Source organism: Anguilla rostrata, chromosome 2 (assembly GCF_018555375.3).
Source record: "Anguilla rostrata isolate EN2019 chromosome 2, ASM1855537v3, whole genome shotgun sequence".
Classification (NCBI taxonomy): Eukaryota; Metazoa; Chordata; class Actinopteri; order Anguilliformes; family Anguillidae; genus Anguilla; species Anguilla rostrata.
Window position 1 is genome coordinate 20,806,506 of NC_057934.1, and position 21,515 is coordinate 20,828,020.

Genomic DNA, 21,515 nt, shown 5'->3' on the forward strand with positions numbered 1-21,515 from the left:
AATATCCTTTGTTGAACACAAAAACTGTCTGGGCCAATCATAAGCATCATAATTATGGGAAATATATACGACACAATTGCACAGGTACAAAACAAATCCTCAAAGTATTTATTCACATAAAAGATGGCAACACAGTGCTTGTAAGACAAATGTGAATGGGAACACTGACAGGACAAGACAGGAACTGAAGCAAGACTTTTGACAGCCCCGAGGTGTAATTTCACCCAGGGGAGGGGGGGGGGGGTCTATTCCAGTATGTGGGAGCCCTTGTCCTCCGTGTAGGGGTTATTCTGAAGTGATTCCGGAAGCGTGTAGTTGTTATTCCAGGTAGGTGGCGGTTTTCCCAGTCGGAGAGGGGTGTCATTCCGGACCGTCGTATCCCAGGTACTCTCTCTCTCCGGGGGGGCGCTGCTTTGGGAGATGGCGGGGAGCGAAGGCGTCGGCGAAACGCAGGTAGTCCTGCAGGAGGGGGGGCACGGGAAGCCGCCTCGCCAAGACGCCCCGGGCCAGCGCCTCGCTTCCGACCACGCCCCTTACCGCCAGACGGCACAGGTGGCACAGAGACGGCGGGGAGTCTGCGAAAGCACGGCACCTTGTGAGAAACGCGCGGCGCGGCGACGCGGTGGATGTGTGTACGACGTCACGCGGGGTCCTGATTTCATTCTGTGGCGTGCGGTCGTTTGAAGGAGTGAGTGGTCGTAAAATGTGCGAATGCTTGCATGCGTGTGTGTGCACGTCAACACGCATGGATCTCGGTACGTGAATGTATGAGTGAACGTGGCAGACCTGCCAACCTTAGGGAAATATTTTGAGTACCACAATAGTCAGTGTAACGCTTAGTTCACATGCTTTCGCAACACTTCGCTTTGCACGCACAGGCAAGCCTTTCTTCATAATTCTAGTTTTGACTGTTAAAGTGATCAGGCAAAATTGTATGCAAGCGTTACGCCTCGGTGGATAATAAAGTACCGCTGCGTATCAGTGGATGTTGAGTGGGTCGGGGAGGGGTTACAGAACCACAAGCACAAGGTCGTAGCATCTGGTTCAATCGGAGGGATGTAGTTCAAATACCGAATAAATGTATGGTATTGTTTTGTATTCATTGGTTGTTTTCCGTAATTAAATTACAATAATATATACATTTTATTTTTATTTTTTTGTTGCGTAGTATCAGCTGGCATTTCGTACCTGCGTATTTTGACCAAGAATTGCATGCAGGTTGGCAGGTCTGACGTGCATGTCTGTGAGAATGTGCATGTGTGAGCGTGCCGGTTTGTGAGTCAGTATGTGTGAGCGTGCCGGTTTGTGAGTCAGTATGTGTGTGCGTGTGTGTGTCTGTGTGTGTGTGAGCGTGTGCGTGTGTTTGTGTGCGTGTGCGTGTGCGTGTGTGTGTGTGTGTGTGTGAGCGTGTGTGTGTGTGTGTGTGGTGTGTGTGTGTGTTTGTGTGGTGTGTGTGTGTTGTGGCGTGTGTGTGTGTGTGTGTGCGTGTGTGTTGTGTGTGCGTGTGTGTGTGTGTGTGTGTGTGTGCGTGTGTTTGTGTGGTGTGTGTGTGTGGTGTGTGTGTGTGTGCGTGTGTTGTGTGGTGTGTGTGGTGTGTGTGTGTTGTTGTGGTGTGTTGTTGGTGTGTGTGTGTGTGTGTGTGTGTGTGTGTGTGTGCGCGTGTGTGTGTGTTGTCCTCACCAAACTGCTGCTGTTGATTCCAGGTGGACTCCGCCTGGCGATGGGACAGAATGAGCCTTAAAGATGGGGGCAGCATCTTCCAATTAGTGAACTCCAGAAAGAAACAAAGGACATCGCTCCTGGCTTTCTCAAAGCTGAGGAGAGAGGAGGAGAGAGAGAGAGCAACAGGGGGAAAAGAAGAGGGAGGGACAAAAGGAGTGGGAGAAAGAGAGAGTAGGAGAGGGAGTAAAACGTTAGAAGGGAGGCTCTGATAATTACAGCATAGCTGATTCTAGCACTTCATTTTGGGCTGTTAGTTATCTTTTTATGTTAACTACCCATTGCTCTAGGTATTGTAGCTTGCGTTAAGCTTTTGAATGCACATACACGGTATGTACTCCATTTTGGAAGTTACTCAAAGAGTACACTTCCAAATAGTATGCAATGCACTGCAACAGACATATAGCTCTAAGGTCACAGGGTGACAAGTTAAGACTCACAATTCCTTTCTAAAATCAATTGTCCAACAGACACACACACACACACACACACACACACACAATCTGACAACACGCACTAGTACTCACAAGGCTCACAGGAAGAGAGAGGGGAAAAAAGCTTGGGAAAGGAAAAGGAGGGAGAGAGGGCGAGGAGGCAGTGAGTGAGGGAAATCAGGATACTTTTTCACAGCACTGTAATTGGCCAGTGGACGCACGCACACACGCACGCACGCACACAGACACGCACGCACACACACACGCACACACACACACACACGCAAGGCACGCACACACGCACGCACGCACACAGGCACGCACGCACGCACACAGGCACGCACACACGCACGCACACGCACACAGGCACGCACACACACGCACGTACGCACACACAGACGCACACAGGCACGCACACACGCACACAGGCACACACACACACACGCACGCAGCTGCGACTCACAAGGCGTCCCGCAGGAACGCCGCGGGGTCCAGGCCGGCCCTCAGCAGCGGCGGGAGCCAGACGTCGGCGGCGTGGAGGCGAGCCAGGCCGGTCCGGACCAGCTCGGCCAGGTGCTCTCCCACGGGCACACCCCCCCGCTCCAGGAGGGGCTCCAGCAGGTAGGGGAGGTCCTGCTCCAGACACCTGGCGTACAGGCCGCCGTCCACCCGCGCCCCGGCCCCCAGCAGCGCCCTCACCAGCCCCGGGACACGGCCTCGGATCTCCACGCTAACAGGCAGAACAAGAAATGGACCGATGAGTCAGCGCGTATGTGCATGTACAGATATTTGGATGGCAGGTTTGCCATCTGCCAAGTTACAGCTTGGTGAGGCATGCCCCATACATGTACAGCACTGAGAGTTTGCCACTTTTCAGGGTTTCCCACAGAAATAACCACCATGACTCAGATACTCAGCCTTCAAGAACATTAACTTCTGTTAATGAGATATATGTGATTAGAAATATGTGATTAGAATGATCTTAACTGAACATTGTAATGCTGAATTTAACAATCACTGCAGGTAATTGAAAGCAATGGTGTTCTAGAACACTGACTTAGAATTTTGAAAAAAACATTCCCAAAAAAACCTACTATTCAAAGCGTCAATAAGACGCTGGGCCACTATGTATAGCCAGAACAGCTTGCATTAACAGACACAAGCCCTTGACAGTTTGTTCTCAATAAAATTGTGTTCACACACAGGACTGCAATTAGCAGCCAATTGATTTTTAGTTGCTCCTCAGTTTAGCTTTGCACCTCCAGCTAACTCAGGGAAGTCACAATCCATTTCCGACCACGGTCAGACTTCAGAGTTCCATGCCGACGTAACCTCTGACGCTGCTCCTCGTGAAACGGCGGCAAGTCGAGCCGCTTTCAACATGAAGTTCCCACCAAACGGAGAGTGTGCGTGTGTGTCATGTGGACTGTGTGTACCTGTGTGCACATACCCAGAATGAAGGTGGAAAGAAAATGATGAGCACATCTCCTTCTTTTCCTGTTGTTCTCCTGCCCCCTGCCTGCCAAATTCTCCATCTTCCTCCTTTTCTCCATCTCTCCCTGCAGTGTCCACACTGCCACCAAGTGGTCACTCCCCTGTCCTTTGCTATCTGCTACTTTACACCAGGCTGACCAGTGGAGGATGGGCTCCCACACTCTATAGGCAGGTTCCTACCTGAGATTTCTTCCCATTGGGGAGTTTCTTCTCGCCACCATTTAAGGTTTTTCTCCCCACAGGGAGTTTTGTGCTTGCTATTTGGGGGTTCAGGCCTGGTGTTTGCACAGTTTGCTCTTTTTGCTCTGTCTCTTGCCTTGCTACTCTGTAAGGTGTCTTTGTGACAGCTCTTTGTAAAAAGTGCTATACAAATAGAATTGAATTGAATTGAATTGAATTGAATTGAATTGAACCGAACCGAACCGAACCGAACCGACCCGACCCGACCCGACCCGACCCGACCCGACCCGACCCGAACCGAACCGAACCGAACCGAACCGAACCGAACTGAACTGAAAAATACTGGTTCCGGGGCAGTGCGGGCTCAGGGATCCGGTCGGATGCTGCCTTTCTGCCGTTGCCCGGCTCATTCATTACCGCCGATCTCTGCCGTCTCCCACACACCACCATGAATCCTCCACGCAAATCACGCCGACCAGATGGCATGGAAATAGCCGGCATCGGCGTAACTCCCAAGACTCAAAATGTCTCCCGAGCCGAGGAGGATTCCCGCTCCGCTGTCCCGGCCACAGAAACGGAATGGCGAGACCAGATCTTCCGGTCTACCCGCCGCGGAAATGAAGACGCTCGGTGTCTCCTTGCCGCGACCCGCGGCTGGAGGATTCCGACCCCGCGGTCAATGCCCATGGAATCGATACGCAAGTGCGCCCAGGTAGCGGAGCGAAGCAGAAGATGGCGGCGCGGGGCGCTAGGCTATTCAGGTGCAAGACCATTTACTATAACTGTATAGCGCTCTAATGCTATATATACTGTATATCGCTCTAATATTTAACCATACCTATAACTAGAATTTACAAGGCTATAACTGCTTCAACTGGTCAACTGAGCCGAGCAACTCATGCAGGAAAAAGGGGGCCTGCTAAACGGTTAAGTTATTAATACTGCAGTTGATGTAAAAATAAGGGGCGCCCGCCACTGTCCCAACAGACCCCCTTTCAGAAGAAGCCCGTTCCGCGCGAGTGCTTTAAGCACTGGGTCCAGTTAATTATGGTCTGTATTCAGCACTACTTGGAGTGATCAGATTACGCCGTCTGTAAAAACTGCTGGACTGAAGTCCTCCGTTAGGCCTTGTGCGCTTTGGGCACAACAAAGGAATTTGGGCAAATACAGGGGACACGACAAGCTAAACACACACACAAATACACACCGCCTGGGAGGAGAGGTGTTGGACTGTGGTGTGATGAACAATGCATTTCACGCGTTCCTTCACACACAGGAACAGGCTAGGCTATGATAGACACACGTTATATACTCTTGCTCATACACACACTCACGCACACGTGCACACACGCACATGTACACACATGTACTGACACAGACCGGCACGCCCATACATGCATGTACGCACAGACACACATGCTTACATCGGTTACATGTATGTCGCACATACATTCACGTGCACACACGCTTGCATACATGTACTCTCTTGGCTCGCTCCCTTCCTCCCTCATTCACACACAGGCACGCACACACGCATGCACGCACGCACGCACGCACGCACACGCACAGTACCTCATAGCAGAGGTGCAGAGTGCTGCAGCCAGTGGGGAGGAATATCCGTAGGCAGGGCACTCCTGGGCATCGGGGCTGTAGCCCTCCCTCAGTAAAACCCGCAGAGTCTCCGCCTGCCCCCTCAGGACCGCAGAGTACACCGGGCTGACCTTCCCCGCGCCGCGGTCGCACACGCGGTCCGTCACCGCCAGCAACCGCTCCAGGACCCTGTCGGAAGACGCCGGCAGGGTTGTCAGTAGCCCGGGAGAGCTCGGGGGGCGGAGCCAACCGCATGCCCTTCACACCGCTGATTAAGTCAGATCACAGATTTGACAGACTAACCAGATGGCCAGCTCCTGCACTCCTGTCCTCCCTGCCTCCTAAAGACAGCAGGTTCCAGACGGCAACAGATGTCTCCCGTGCCATTTTATAGCACAGAACCAAGGTGGGCCACATTGAAATGTTTTTAATTTCTATGGTAGGGAGACAGACCATTCAATGTTAATACAGAGCTGAATATCTCTGGATCCAGTCAAAGAAAGATCTTACCACAGATACTCTATGGTAACCAGTTGGCCATATCATGAATTCCTGCTTTCCTCTCTACTTTCTTTCTCTACTTTTCTTAGGTTCCAGTTCTGAGGAGTTTAAGTTCATGTTGAAGTTAATGGATACTAATAAAGGGGGAATTTAGAGAACATGCAGTGCCATTGGCATTGTCCTAGCTCACAACCATTTTTGAATATTCATGAAGCAACTTTCGCAATGTATTGTTAGGGAGACATTTAGCGCAAAGAAGTGCGCAGCTGATAAGGTTTTGCGAATCTGTGACCAATGAGCATTTGGCAGTTTTGTTTATCAAATGGCTTTTCTACCATAAAATCTACCTAAGATCATTTATCCGTCTCATTTACCAGACATACTGAAGTATTTAATTATTTTCTTATAATCTGTTGCATTTACTTGCGACATCTTCCTATCCTGTTTGTTCTTTTTGTACAGTATAGTTTATGAACATAACTGATATAACATTATGTTTCAGTATATTTTTTTTGTATAGAAATTAATCTGTTCGTGGTTTGAACTTAAAACATTTGCTAGTGGAGCACTCATACTTTGATGACCACATATGGAGTGCATCTTTATTGGGCTACCAAACTGTTATGATAATAGATACGCTGCATGTTACAGTAACACCCGCCTACGTTACCATTACATTCCCAAATGTCTTGTGAAAAACTAGTCATGCAATTGGCTGTTAAAAGGTTAGGCTAGCAGCTTTACCAATATTTAACTTTTTTTGTGCGTTTACCTTAATGCTTACTGAAAGTCCTCAGTAAGTGCTCTCACTTTGCAGCGAAGGACATGACTCATACTTTTGGCATTTCTGCGTGCGATGTAGCACTTCGCAGTCCAGGATGTCTAAAAGCAGAAGTACTACCTCCTGCTGTTTCATTGGATGGGCGCAGGTGGTGAGCAGTGGATTTTAGGATTCTGTATCTGGTCCTTTTTTTTTGCTTGCATTACAGTCTGTTTCTCTTTCGCCAAAGGGCGAGAGTTTGATGGCTATTTTGAGCAGTCTAGCACTAACACACATCGACAGCTTTGGTTTTGAAAAAGTCTTAGTGTTGGGGAGAGGTGTGTCCCTTTTACAGATTGATTGATTGATTGGTTGGTTGACTGCTAAACTGAGGGTTTGTGGGCCTGAGGGGTAACTTTAGACTGCGGCTTCAGGTTCTGGGGGGTGGGGGGTACCTGACATGGCCGAACTCAGCGGCGGCGTGGACAGGAAGCTGCCACTTCTCCTCGTTGCAGTAGAGGTTCGGGTCAGCACCCCGGTCCAGCAGTGCCTCCACGCAGTTCAGGTGTCCCTCCTGTGATGCAATCAGCATGGGCGTGGCCAGGTCGTGTGACTGGCAGTTCACGTTCGCCCCTGTGGAGGGCACGGGGGCAGTCACGTTGTGAAGATAAACCGCAGTGCCAACACCCCACACCGCTACACAACACAGCCGACACCCCACACTGCCACACAACACACCCCACACCGCTACACAACACAGCCGACACCCCACACTGCCACACAACACACCCCACTCCACAACACCCCAAGCCGCTACAAAACACAGCCGACACCCCTCGGTGCTACACAACACACCTCACGCCGCTACACAACACACCCCACACCGCTACACAACACAGAAAACACCCCACACCGCTACACAACACACCCACCCGACAGCGCACACCCCAACACACACCACTCCATAGCACCCCAACACCCAACGCCGCTACACAACACAGCCAACACCGCACACCCCAACACACCCCACACCACTACATAACACAGAAAATACCCCATGCTGCTACACAACACACCCCACACCAATATGCAACACAGCAAATACCCCGCTGCTACAAAACAGAGCCAACACCTCACACCACTACACAAAACAGCCAACACCCCACACCCCAACACACCTTACACCACTAGACAACACAGCTGAAACCCCACACCACTACACAACACAGCAAATACCGAACACCGCTACACAACACACCCCACACCGCTACACAACACAGCGAATACCGAACACCGCTACACGACACACCCCATACCACTACACAACACAGCAAATACCGAACACTGCTACACGACACACCCCACACCACTACACAGCACAGCGAATACCGAACACCGCTACAGGACACAGCCGGTGAGAGAACGGGTGCCGCGTCACCGGCGTCGGGCATCGGCGTTTCCGTTTACCTGCGTCGGCCAGGATCTCCAGACACCGCCTCTGCCCGTACTGCGCCGCCACGAACAGAGGCGTGATCTCAAAGTCGTCGACGGCGTTCACGCGAGCCACGCCCGCCAGCAACCGCACGATCTCGGCGTGGCCCTGACGGAACGAGCAGCAAAGAGGGGAGTATAAATAACGCGGAGGACAGGACGGATGGTGAGTCACGCTAGCCTGACACACCGAGATACGAGGCAGGTGGCGGGTGGGAGGGGAGGAAACAAACAAAAAAACAACAAGAAAAAGCGGGACTGTAAACTAAATATTGTATAAATATCTAATTGCCAGGACACAGGAATAGACACGATAATGTTGAGGCGGCGAACGTGTTTTATGACCGCTTGTTGTATAACGACCCAATGTCTCATTGATTTGGCTCGGGAGATGAAATGCAAGACATAATTTAAGAGAATGTGTGCGTGTGACGCTTCTCGCCAAAAACTGTAACTCAATTAAATATAAATTCAGGCAAACAAGAAGTACAATGGCAGAAAAAAGAAGGAAATGAAAGGGGTTAGAAGTCACTGTAATAGTAATTCTCAATAAATTGAGGGAGATTCAGGTGGCCTAGTTTTTAGTAGTAATAATCTCAGATTATGGGTGAAACTCCATGATTGGGCAGGGTCTACGGTGCTGTCCAGCCAGACAGTTTAAGAAGACTGTAAACATAACATTATACACAATCAGTTTGTTTTTTCAGGAAAAATATCTTCTTCTTCTTCTTCTTATTATTATTATTATTATAAGTATTACAAATGCTAAATAAACATACACTAATTATTACTTATTCACATTGTTATTATGCTTATTATGTTTAATTGATTAATGAAGTGCAATCTAACTACATTAAACACAACTACAACTACAAATATTATTATTGTTATTAATATTACTTGTAGTAGTAGAAATATTAAGTCACAGTATAAGTAGTAGTAGCAGCAGTAATAGTAATAGCAGCAGTAGCAATAGTATTAGTAATACTAGTAATAGTAATAGCAATAGTATTAGTAGTAGTCGTAGCAGTAGTGGTGTTAACAGCAGTAGTAGTAGCAGTAGTAATAGTAGTAGTAGTAATACTAGTACTAATTCTAGTGATAGTATTAATAGTAGCAGTAGCAGTAATAGTGGTAACAGTAGTAGTAGTAGTACTAGTAGTATTTAATATAGTTGACTGATTTAGAGTTGAGACAGCAGCAGCAGCCATCCCTGATGTGCAGCCTGGTCTTCCCACTGCAGTTGTAAAGCAGGCTGACAGTCAGCAGATTAGCGCTAACGCGCCGCCGCGAGCATTAGCGCAGGCCCCGCGCAATCCGCTCAACCTGTCAGGCCTTCAGACGGCGCCGCTCGCTCTCCGCCGACCCGCCAAACGCGCGCCGCTCCCAGCGGGAGGAGCGCCGCCGTCTGCCTCGCTTGCGCGGCATCAAAGCGAGGAAACGAAACCCGCCGCTCAGGACGGAAAACGCACTCGCCGACAAGTCTCCTCGGGTTCCGCCCACACCTGACGGATCTTTCATCGCGCGCGATATCTGTCAGAAGCAGCCAGCCAAATAAAGCCGTCCAGCTTAAGCCTACGCCTTGATCAAGCAGTCAACAGCCAGGCACCCAACTGAGTTAGAACCTGCAATCCACTGGCCATGGATTCGGTTCTCAAAGTGCCGATTTAACACGTGGGTCTAAGAAATGGGACGTCACAACAAATTATTTCTTTAATTATTATTAAATCAAAATGTTTATTCAACAGAGGGTTTCTATCACTGAATACAGTCCTAAAAAAAAATCTGACACTGTTAATCATTCTCAGACTTTCATGGCAGCTGCACTAATACCAATGAAAACATAAGAGATATAAGAGAGATGCAGACTTATCAAAAGAGAGATGGAATGTAATTACTTTTAAAATCTTTAAAATCTTTAAAATTACCGCAGATGATTTATATTGACTGCGGCCATTTCCATAGGTACAACAACATGTTTCAACCCCAGTGGTCAACATTTCTCTGCGCAAAGCCGTGTACTGTGTAGGCCTACTGTCTTCTGGAACTACTGCATTAAAAAGAATCCAAAGAGATGTCACGGAGATGCATAAACAGCTACATCTAGTGGTAACTCTACGCCACTTTTATTAAGTGAAGCTGCAGCATCTTAAATCACAACAACGGAGAAAATTAAGTAGGCCATATACTCCAAGTGACATTCGAACTGTTTTAAAAAAAGTACCGGCTGACATCTAGCCGCAGTTGTCAGTATATTCAATACAAACTCCATATTCTTCATTTTCCATCACTCCACACCCCTGGGGTTGGGGAGGGGAGGGGACACAAACTTGCCGTGTAAGTTTTTTCAAGTTGCTTTGATCACTGACACGCGACTTCATGGGAATTTTGTGCCAGGAAATTGAGCGCATTTCTTTGCCTTTAAAATCGAGTGATCATAAACATGACAATATCCACGCATGACTCTTTGTTCAAAAGCATTCATCTCGAAAGTGTTCTAGTAATGTCCACGACAATAACGGTCGGGTCTAGATCGGATACATGAACTAAGAATACAAAAATTCGAGTAAAGTTTTACCTAATTTGTTAACCAAACTAACAAAGAAATAATTTTGACAGAAAGCTAACCAAATAAAGATAAGAAAGAAGCCATGTGATATTCAGATGGACCAGCTGCAGACTGGTGGTCTGTTTGCAAACTGCTTGCGAATTGCTTGCGCTGGGGACTTGCACACACCGCACCATACAAACTCAAAACACTGCGTCTTTTTGTTCATCTCTATTTTGAAATTAGTTGTTTGGAACAAAAAGTTCTGTTTCGTTTTTGAGTATGCTGCCCCCTTTAGTCTAGTACTGAACAGGTGGAGGAGCTGTAGCAGGAAGTGTGAACACACTTGGTAATAGTGGGTGGAGAAGGATGTGGAGGCAGCAGCAGCGGGCATAGCTGACTGGAGGCGGGCGGGGAGGTGGAGGCAGAGGCGGGTGCTGGACGCACCTTAAACGCAGCTTGGTGCAGACAGCTCCACCTGGACACGGAGTGCGCTCGGTCGACCTCCGCCCCGTTACGGGCCAACAGCTCCACCACCTCCATGTGGCCGCCGGACACCGCTGCTCAACACAGACGGACAGGCAGTCAGACAAACGGACAAACAGACTGTGGTGATCAGTCCAGCTGAGGGGCTGCATCTCGTGCAAGATGCGCATATATCAGCAAACATCAAATAAGGAGTAAACATGAACTGTGTGGCCCACCATAAGAAATTGTCTGCTATGCCAATAATAATAATAATAATAATAATAATTAAAAAATAATAATAATATAATAATAATACTAATTAATCATATTGAAAATAATAATCCTCGTCCTCATTATCATCATAACTAAATCCACAGGACAAGATGTCCCACCGGTTAAGATGACCCACAGTATCCAAGGATTATAATCACCCTTATTTCTCACTAATTAAACCAATACTTTTCTCGGGAGGAAAATCAAACCCGGTTTTTGAATTTTAACAGTTGTCGCTGTGAAAACTCAAATGTCTAGAGACGCCAGCCTCCGTCCGCCCTTACCTGCGAAGAGCGGGCTGGTGTCGTCGTCGGTGGCGCGGTTGGCATCGGCGCCGGCTCGCAGGAGGACCTTCGCCACTCGGGCGTGGCCCTTCTGAGCCGCCAGTAGGAGAGGAGTCGTCGAATCGTGCGCAGGGGAGTTGACGTAGTCCCGCCGTCGGCGGCTGGAGCTTGCTAAAGGGGGGGGGGGGGGGGGACCGCGGTGCCGGTGGCATTAAAAACCCTTCCACCTGCTCACGGTGTAGTGTCTCCTATGGCACCAGGGAGGTTATTTTCTTACAGCACTTAAATGCAGTCTCTCGCTTTCCTATACCACAAACCCTCTGTTGGTTTGATTTTTTCCCTAACAGACAAAGCATAATGTCTCTTCTATTTAACACAATAAATTGTGGATATAAAAAAACGTCACTTGATATACGATAGCAGTCCCCAGACCTGGTCTGGTAGAGCTACAGGGTTTGCTCATTTTTGTTTTGACAGCAAAAATAAGCAACCAATTTAGACCCAAGAAATTAAGTGAGTGAACAGTGTAATCAACCGCTTTAGTAGATTTATTAGGTGCTGACAAAGCTAGGAGTAACAATAAAAAACAGCTCTCCAGAGCTACAGTAGGGGACGCTGGATGTAGGCCAGAGAACCCTCTGCTTGTTCCTTACCCGCTTTAATCAGTGTGCGCACGCACTCGTAAGAGCCGCGAAAGGCGGCCTCGTGGAGCGGGTTCCACCCGCGGTTATCGCTGACGTCCGCGCTGTAGCCCTTCTGGATCAGCTTGCTCACGAGACTGTGGTTCCCCTCCCGCGCCGCCAAGGCAACGGCGGAACACGTGTGCTGATAACACTCCGAGAAGTCCATCTCCTCGTCTTTACAGAGGCTGCGTCACCTGCGTCAGAACAAAATTCAAACGCGGATGTTGAAGTAGGTCCCAAAGATTGTGCTGCGCAGATCAACTGCAGTACCCACTAAGCTATTTACTGTACAAAGGGCCCAAGAACTATTCCCCCTCATACACATACAGTAATGGACAGAATTACAAGATAAAAGGGCAAATGGTTCCTTTGCTTGTTTCAGTTTGCATTCTCACCCAGGAAGACTCTGAGATTGGCACTGAAGGAGAGAACTGTAGCAGTAAACAGAAAGTGTTGAGAAAAACAATTAAATTTAATGAAAATAATGAACACACGATCAAGTTCAAGTCACATAGCAAAGGCAACAACTGTGGGGTGACATAGCTCAGGAGGTAAGACTGATTGTCTGGCAGTCGGAGGGTTGCCGGTTCAAACCCCGCCCTGGGCATGTCGAAGTGTCCTTGAACAAGACACCTAACCCCTAACTGCTCTGGCGAATGAGAGGCATCAATTGTAAAGCGCTTTAGATAAAAGCGCTATATAAATGCAGTCCATTTAATATTTACCAAGACAAGCCAAGAGTGAAAGTACTACTGCACTGACCACATGGGCAGAAACAGAGACAAGCCCGAAAATGAGAGAAGTATTGCAGCAGATTTTCAGTTGGCTCCAAAGTCAACTTTTGAAGTAGTGGACATAAGGATGAACAGAGTGAGAGATGCTGCAGCTGCAGTCAATCTGAGCAGCAACATTCAGGATGAGCTAAAGGAGGTTGGTGGCACATCCAGGGCAACAAATTATTTGAAGGCCTGGACTTGGAGGTTGAAATCAGTATTAATGGGATCACAAACTATTCCTACAAGGCTATTATGCCTGCTGGGTTTTTTGGTCTTTCAACATTTGAATGATTAATTCACTGATTCAGCTTAATACTCCATACAACTTGTTTCCAAGTCCTAAATTGGCTGCAAACTGGAAAGAAAACTGCAGACATTATGGCCCCTCAGGACTGGAGTTTGTCATCTCTGCAGTAAGGAGTGAGAAATGTGTGCATATTTTGAACGTTATTGAACAGGCTGCAGTGCTCCTGCAGAGCTAGAGACCCAGTTGTTATTTTCTCCATTTTAAAACAAACCAGAAGAGCAGAACTTAAGAGTGGACTGGTTGAAATGATCAATCAAGTGCTTGGTAACAACAAAAACTACCAAGACCTGAGGCACTCCAGGACCAGAGTTCCCGGTTACACTGCCAAAGCCCCCATGGCTCCGGATCACTGACATTACATTCTCAGAGTTTGACATAAAAATCCGTGGTGGTTAGACATGCAGAATTACTGTGTCATATCTCCAAAAACCGTACCACTGACCAGCTAGCTACTATACCAAAGAAGATTTTTTACATTTTATTTTACAAATTATGAATTTAGCTATAGGAAATACCGCGTGTGCTGTTAGCTTCAAGAATGCATGTTTATGCATGGCTTGCAAAAAGGTGGTACAATTATTAACAAGTCTTATAGTGAAAATAGTACCTTAACTTTCCAGGTGTAATTCACGTTGACTCGTTAGATCGTGAATCCTCGACACGGGAAGTTCTCATCTCCGTCTGTTTGCTCGGCTTTGCAGTTCCTGTCTGTTTTGACTCTTCTGCTATTGGTTATATAACCTGTCAGTCAAAAAATAAATAGGAACTCTGGGTATTTGAGTCCACAACGCTTTCATCCTCAATAATAAACACAGAAAAAAAATAATAAAAGGCAAAGCACAGGGTGAAATTTCCTGTCAAATATTTAATTAAATTTTAAAAATTTAAAGAAACAAGACTGAAGAGAATACTTGCGATGAAAATGTATGAATCAACATTTCTATCTGAATAAAAATACAACTTCAGTTACCGGTAGTTAAAAACTTCAAATCCCAGTTGTCCTTAAAAGGGGTCAATATCGCAGAGAGACTTCGGTAGCAGTTCAGTTCAATGTGCCCTTATGTATCTGTTAACTTGTCGGTAGATATTTAAAAATAAATAATTATGCTGGCAAAATAGAACACGTACAATGCCCCCAGTGTATGACGCTCATAGTACTACATTTTTGAGACAGTCATGACAAAAACCTCGTAGCTGAATATTTTGTGTTGTGACGAATTTGCAAGCTGTGTAGGAACAGAAGATGTGGGTTTTCGGGTACGGATCGCTGATTTGGAAAGTGGATTTCCCCTTTGAGGAGAAGCGTACTGGCTATATCCGGGGTTTCAGTCGCAGATTTTGGCAAGGGAGTACTGACCATCGAGGTGTACCGGGGAAGGTACGAATGTTGGCTGTCAAGATTTCTGTCATTTTCAACGTTTCGCTACTTACGAGGCTACAGCCAGTCGTATCTAGAGTAAACTAGCTAAAGTTATCCTAGATAACGCAGCTAGCCACTGTGTTAAGCATTCATGAGAGGAAATCTGATTTAACCAGCGTTCCCGTTAGTATTGTTACGTTAATACGTAATACATACGTAAAGGATAATAAGTATTAATGCGTTTTAGGTTCATTACGTTATTGGAATAACTCACTGTTTTATTTTTAATATGAGGTTCAAGAAAAATAGAATTAAATAATGTAGCATTGTAATAAAGAGCACCTTGTTATTATTATTATTATTATTATGATTATTATTATTATTACAAGGGACTCATTTCTGGGTTTCGTGCGGCTTTCGACACATAATACACTGGAAACGTGTTAAAATAGGTTATAATTTTCTCTCCCTCCCCCTTTTAGCCCGGTCGAGTGGTGACACTTGTCGAAGACCCCGAGGTAAGCAATATATGAGCAGTAGTTGCCTTATACTTTTCATGAACATAGCTAAAACAGGCTGTTTCTTCTGAAGTTCAGATTATTTTCTTCTATTTATGAGTAATTTACATTTGTGCTTCGTTGGGCATTTTACAGTGTTTGCAACCCCCCAACATATTTTCTTACTCACTAGTCTCCAAATCTAGTGTTTTGATGCAAAAGCAGTAGGCCTATATTGAAATATTTTCTTTTACTGGTGTACTGGAACGGTGTACTTGGTGCGATTTGAAATAAGAAATCACACTGATTAAGAACTGCCAAAATGGGAAGGCTTTATACTAGATGTTGGAGCATTGCTGCTGGGGTTTGCTTCCATTCAGCCAGAAGAGCATTAGCAAGGTCGGGCACTGATTCAGAATTTAGGCCTGGCTCACAGTTGACTTTCCAATTGATCCCAAAGGTGTTGATGGGGTAGAGGTCAGGGCTCTGTGCTGGCCAGTCAAGTTCTTCCACACCGTTCTTGACAAAACCATTTCTATATGGACCTTGCTGTGTGCCTGGGGGCATTGTCATGCTGAAACAGGAAAGGGCCTTCCCCAAACTGTTGGGGAAACACAGTCTAGAATGTGACTGTATGCTGTAGCATTACGATTTGCCTTCCCTGGAACTAAGGGGCCTAGCCCGGACCATGAAAAACAGCCCCATACCCAGTGGTCATATAGTGCATCTTTGATGTGTCTGCATAAAAATCATTTGTGATCTGGACTGAGATGGCCCCAGGATAGAAAAATGGGAAACTTCACAGTCGGAGGATATTCCTTGAGCAGTCAGGACAATTCCTTGAGCAGCTGCAAAATGTGTGTTTTGTAATGAAAACGTGTGGTGTATCATGAAATAAATGAGATCTGTATACTATAAATTAGTTAATAAATTGCAAAACCTTGGCAATCTAATACTTGTGGATGAGTGAATCGGTGGTACTTAAGGGAAATACAGTTGAACAGTAAAATACCCATTATGATCAACAGGAGGTGGTTGGGCCTAAACCGTACCGGGTCAAAATTGACCCAGGAACATTACTGATGTAACTGATCCACCAACATAACCGGAGGGTTAATTGGCTAATTTCACAGATTAATTATTGAAGAAGAATTATTCATTATTGATTAAGGAATCAAAAAAGATTGTGAACCTGATGTTATTTTACACAGAAATGGTGAAATTAGCACTGAAGTACTGTCTCTGTGTGCATTGCTTTACAGTGTGTAGTCTGAGTGGGGCTATCGGAGTGACAGTGTGGACTTTTTCAGTGCAATACACACTCCACCTGCTCCACCTGCTGTAACTAAGGTGAATTTGACTGGCGGGTAATGTGTTTTGAAGTGTAATTTGCTTTGCCCAACAGGGCTGTGTGTGGGGCATCGCCTACAAGCTTCCCAAGGGAAAGGAACAGGAGGTGAAGGAGTACCTGGACTACCGGGAGAAAGGGGGGTACAGGGTGATCACCGTGACCTTTTACCCCAAGGAGTCACACATGGAGCCCCAGGACACATTATTGTACATTGGGTCGTGCGACAACCCAGATTACCTGGGCCCCGCCCCCCTGGAGCTCATTGCCAGGCAGATCCTGAATTCGGTAGGACCCAGTGGCCGGAACACGGAGTACCTGTTTGAGCTCGCCAACGCCATACGCCACCTTTTACCCGAGGACCCAGACGAGCACCTGTTCTCCCTGGAGCGTCTGGTGAGGGAGCTGCTGCAGGAGGAGGGAGACTGCGTGTGATCGAGGGGGTGGGGGGGGTGGGGGGGTATAAACTATTCCATCCATTCTCAGGTAGGAATATTCCCGTGACCTGTAGAAAGACCTGGTCTTGCACAATAGAAGCCTATTACAAGTACTAGAGAACAAATCAATCTGTCAGAACCAAGGTGCATCTGGGTTGCCTTGACAATACCCAGAACTGGAAGGAAGACATATTTGCAAATGTGTCATATTTGAGGATGTGATTGTAATCAGCAGGACAGGTGTTGTGTAAATTGATTTCTGTGACAAGTGCCGATAATAATTTGAGCTGCTACAGTGATATGAAAACATTATGGACAGTCTGGGGAGGTTTCAGTAACCTATTATTTCTCTATTAGACTTTGCAGGTCAACTGTGGAATAAAATATGAAATACTAATGTGTATTAAAATAATTGCAGTTAGATTCCTGTGAAATAATTTCAGCTGTCAGGTGCAATTTTGGGTAGATAGACATTTTGTCAACAAAGTAATGCACATTTAACATTTTTTTTTTTTAACATTAAAGGGAATCACAAATGTCTTTGTTGGTTTCAGGTAAAAATACAAAAATTCATTCATCACATGTTTTTAACATTATGTTGAATTGTGATGAACACGCACAATACGTTATGTTCTTAAATATATTCACATGGTTTAAGCTAGGAAGAGGTATCTGCTACACCATGGGTAAGCAACCGTGGTCCGGGAGTGCTAGAGATGTTATTGTGTTTTGCACCTTCTGAACCACTTATCAATAATTGGTTTATTGATAAGGCTTAATGAACACAGGTGACCATGTGCTGGAGTACTTAGCCATTCAGACTCTGAATGATCGAGACTCAGATGGGATGGAAACCAGAAATACCTCTGGAACTCCAGGACCTGTGTTAGCCCAACCCCTGTCTCGGCTATACTGAACCCCAATTGAAAAGGAGGTGCAGTGGCTGCCCCTTGCAAATGGGCCAGAAAAGTTGTGGATGACAGAGGAAAGTCTGAGAAAAGAATCCAGCCATTCCTGTCCACACGGGGCACTGTCTAACAGCTTCATAAATTTAGCCTGTGGCTAATCTGTTAACCGGGCCTGAGGCTTGCTGTTGCTACTGTTGGTAAATATGTAGCTATGGGGAACTAAGTATGTTTATTTGTTTATATCTTTTAAGAACATGGGCACTGAGCAAGTTGTAAATTGATATACAGTTCAGTTTTCAGCTTGAACAGAGCTTCTGTGTCTTAACAGGGGTCGCATGTTCTGTCAGAGTAATAGTTTGTTAGATTTTAAATGAATAAATCAGATGTTAGTCTGATTTTGTTAATCAAAAACTTTATCAGAGTTTAGTACCACTGAAAATTTTACTGTGTACCTAAATTTTCAGTTGAATAAAATGTTAGGTAATACACTGCAAAATTGTTATAGAAATGATATATCGACTACCCTTTAAATTATTACCCTGTTAATTATTTAAAGAAAAAATCATACTGAAAAAGTTTGGATGTTTTCTGACAATATGAAAAGGCCGTATGAATGTAATGGTCGTTTTAACACTTTGCCCTTGTAACCATAAAGAGCAGTTATAAATGTGTGGATCTCTAACTACGTTACACATCGCCATTATATTGTACGCACATGATAATTAAAAAAAAATGCATTGTTAAGAAGGTATTGGAATTCATAATTTGTATACAGGTCTATGATTTAGAAGTTGTATTGGTTGTAACCTTGTGTTGTATCTGAAAATTCTGGACTTATGACACTTACTCATATTTAGTGTTTAATTAGAATCAGTGATGTAATGACATATAATGTCACTGGTAATGCTTTATTACACATGTATAACTGGTACATTTTAAATGGTTACAGTAGTCTTCCTCTCATTGATAGCGCATAAAATATGAAATGTTTTCCAGGTGTAGTGTCTGGAAAAGGGCATTGTGCATTATAGGCAAAATGGTCACTGTTACTACTTCATGTTGGTAAAATGTACGTCCCTATCTTCTTTGCACGCTTTTGCTCATATGACCTGCTCACTGCTTGAAGGTTCCAGCCTCTTTAAAATATCCTCACTCAGGAAAAATGTATTAATTTACATTTATTTTGTTTATATGTGCAGGTTTCATTCATGTCTTCATTGTGTGTGTGACTGTTGTGTTGAGCCTCAGCTTTTGTCTATAGGACTATGGCTAATGGTGGGTTTGTTAGATTAACCTTTAAATCCAGAGCTATTTGGGTGTCTTTCCTTCTGTACAGTAAGTGTGTAAAATCCTAAATTAAGAGTATGTCATATGCTACTTAATGTGTCAAATCGCAATTCTAAATAAAAATTATAGCAACTAAAAGAAGTACACTTGTATGAACAAGCGTGAATCTGCAATAGCTGCGACAGCACACGCGCATGCATCCATGTGTGCATGCATCCACGCACACACCCTCACACAAACATGATCTCTTCTTTGGCTCATGACCAAACTTTCCACAAAATCTTGTGCAAATCTGTGAATCCATTCGAAAGTTATGCGCCTTTTTGTGATAGGCCACGCCCATCGCCACGCCCCCTTCTTGGTCAATCGGCCTGAAGGTTACTCAGCTCTACCTTCAGTCATGACCAACCTCCATGCCAAATTTCAGCCTCCTGGGGCGAACACTGGCAGCTACGGGGTGGGAGACTTTTGTGGACCAGCCGACCAACCAGCCGACCGACCGACAGCTAAAAACAAATGGGGTGATCTTGGCACTCCATGGCCAGGGTTGGTTCTAGAATGCACTGACAAGGTGGGCATTTTTAAATATCTGGGTTTCCATTTCAGATGTAACGAGCACGCCTCACACATCAATTTCGATTTCAGCATTGGTATGAGCAGAAAATGAAACAAATTTAAGAATGGACAGACTAATCGCTTGTTTCTAAGAGGTTGAAACTTTAACATGGAGAAATATAATCTTAAACTCTTTTAACACATAAAAACTCATAAATGCTCATCAAATCTTTATTTTTCCCATTTTCTGATTGGTTGGGCAAGACAGAGGCTTACCCACCACCCCTCCGTCTCCGCCCCTGACCGGGGCATTCCAGAAAGTTGACACATTGGTAAACATATTGTCATTTTAAAGCAAAATAAAAAGCATTTAAAACATTTCTTAGCCTTCATCTAAGACATGGATATTTGCTATATATTGAACATACTGTGGACATATGAAACAGATATGTTTCATATTAAAGCTTCTAGTAAACCCAATTACATTGTATCCGTTTTGTGCTTACATGATTATAATATTCTTTGTAATGTACTTTGGGCCCATCCATCCCCAGAGGGAATGTAATTAACATTCTTTATTTTAATATTGTTTTTATGATGTTTTATGGTGCCTGTAAACCATGTGGTTCTGCAGAAAACAATTACACCAGTGCATAATTTATAAATCAATTGTATGTTTAAAGCATTGTTTTGTTTTTCATTGTCTGTCCTGATGAAATAGGTCAGTGGTGATTGCATTAGGATAAGCACTTCAATAGCTAATGTTTTAATTATATGCTAATTATTGGTTAATGGTAAGCACGGAATATTGCTATCATTTGTTATATTAATATTTAAAACACAATTTTGTTGGTTACTGTTCCTATTTTTTCTGACTGCAGTGCAAGGACAGTGCTGGCTCATTGTAGGAAGATTTCAAGTTTGCCAACACATTTTAATACTTTGGCTCAACCAAAACATGTGATTGTTTTAATGAACAATCACAGGGCATTTAACTCAGTCATCCAAGTCCATACACAGTAAAATGTTCAGTGTTAAATCAACTCTTACAGAGTGCATATGGTCCCTATTGGACTCATAGGTACTCCGTATGAGCTGAATTAACACTTAACATTTTACTGCATGTGAACCTGTATGAAATGTGATCAAATGCTATCCTGGGAAATCTTTGTGGCAGCTATGCCATGCGTGAGGTGGGTTAAACTGATATTTTTGTCTGGGAAAAGACTTCGCCCTCTACATCCTCAGAAGCTACTCTTTTGATGCCTGCTGCACTCTTTGCTCCACCAGGGGGAGCTGTTAACCTTTCACAAACACATTCTCAAAGCTGAATCTGATGCAACTTTTCATCATGGTCTATTCAAAATACAGCTTCTCCTTTAAGAGAAAAGGCTGATAGACATTTAAACTTTACTACTGACTTTCTGTTTAATAAGTTAAATTGTGCAAAAGTATATAGGTGGCACACAATCTAAATTAATAAAATGGCATCAAAAACATTTTCTTCCAAAACCAAACAAATGACACGGACCAAGAATGTTTGGTCCTCAGAAGTGGGCAGGTAATTATTTATATTGGATTATCAGGGGTAGTTGAAAAACAATGCACACAAAAA

At 45.0% G+C, this 21,515-nt stretch overlaps 2 protein-coding genes across 5 annotated transcripts; one reads left to right on the forward strand and one right to left on the reverse strand.

The window, feature by feature from the left end:
• Positions 1-85: 85 nt before the first annotated feature.
• On the reverse strand, positions 86-14,249 carry asb3 (ankyrin repeat and SOCS box containing 3). 3 transcript variants are annotated; one of them, XM_064321135.1, is made up of 10 exons: positions 14,116-14,249; positions 12,396-12,619; positions 11,743-11,913; positions 11,165-11,277; positions 8,146-8,278; positions 7,134-7,311; positions 5,400-5,606; positions 2,617-2,883; positions 1,681-1,814; positions 86-575 (listed from the first exon to the last, which is right to left on the reverse strand). In XM_064321135.1, exons 2-10 carry the CDS (start codon positions 12,589-12,591, stop codon positions 361-363), a joined length of 1,614 nt encoding a protein of 537 aa, XP_064177205.1. In that variant the 5' UTR covers positions 12,592-12,619; positions 14,116-14,249; the 3' UTR covers positions 86-360. The 3 variants fall into 3 exon arrangements, with proteins under 3 accessions (XP_064177205.1, XP_064177206.1, XP_064177207.1); XM_064321136.1 differs by lacking the exon at positions 14,116-14,249 and adding an exon at positions 14,024-14,045; XM_064321137.1 differs by lacking the exon at positions 2,617-2,883.
• Positions 14,250-14,527: 278 nt separating this feature from the next.
• On the forward strand, positions 14,528-19,486 carry chac2 (ChaC, cation transport regulator homolog 2 (E. coli)). 2 transcript variants are annotated; one of them, XR_010328236.1, is made up of 4 exons: positions 14,528-14,886; positions 15,351-15,386; positions 16,771-18,089; positions 18,159-19,486. XR_010328236.1 is itself a non-coding variant. In XM_064321138.1 (3 exons), exons 1-3 carry the CDS (start codon positions 14,752-14,754, stop codon positions 17,146-17,148), a joined length of 549 nt encoding a protein of 182 aa, XP_064177208.1. In that variant the 5' UTR covers positions 14,528-14,751; the 3' UTR covers positions 17,149-19,486. The 2 variants fall into 2 exon arrangements, 1 of the variants encoding a protein (XP_064177208.1); XM_064321138.1 differs by having other exon boundaries at positions 16,771-19,486.
• The last annotated feature ends 2,029 nt before the right edge of the window (positions 19,487-21,515 follow it).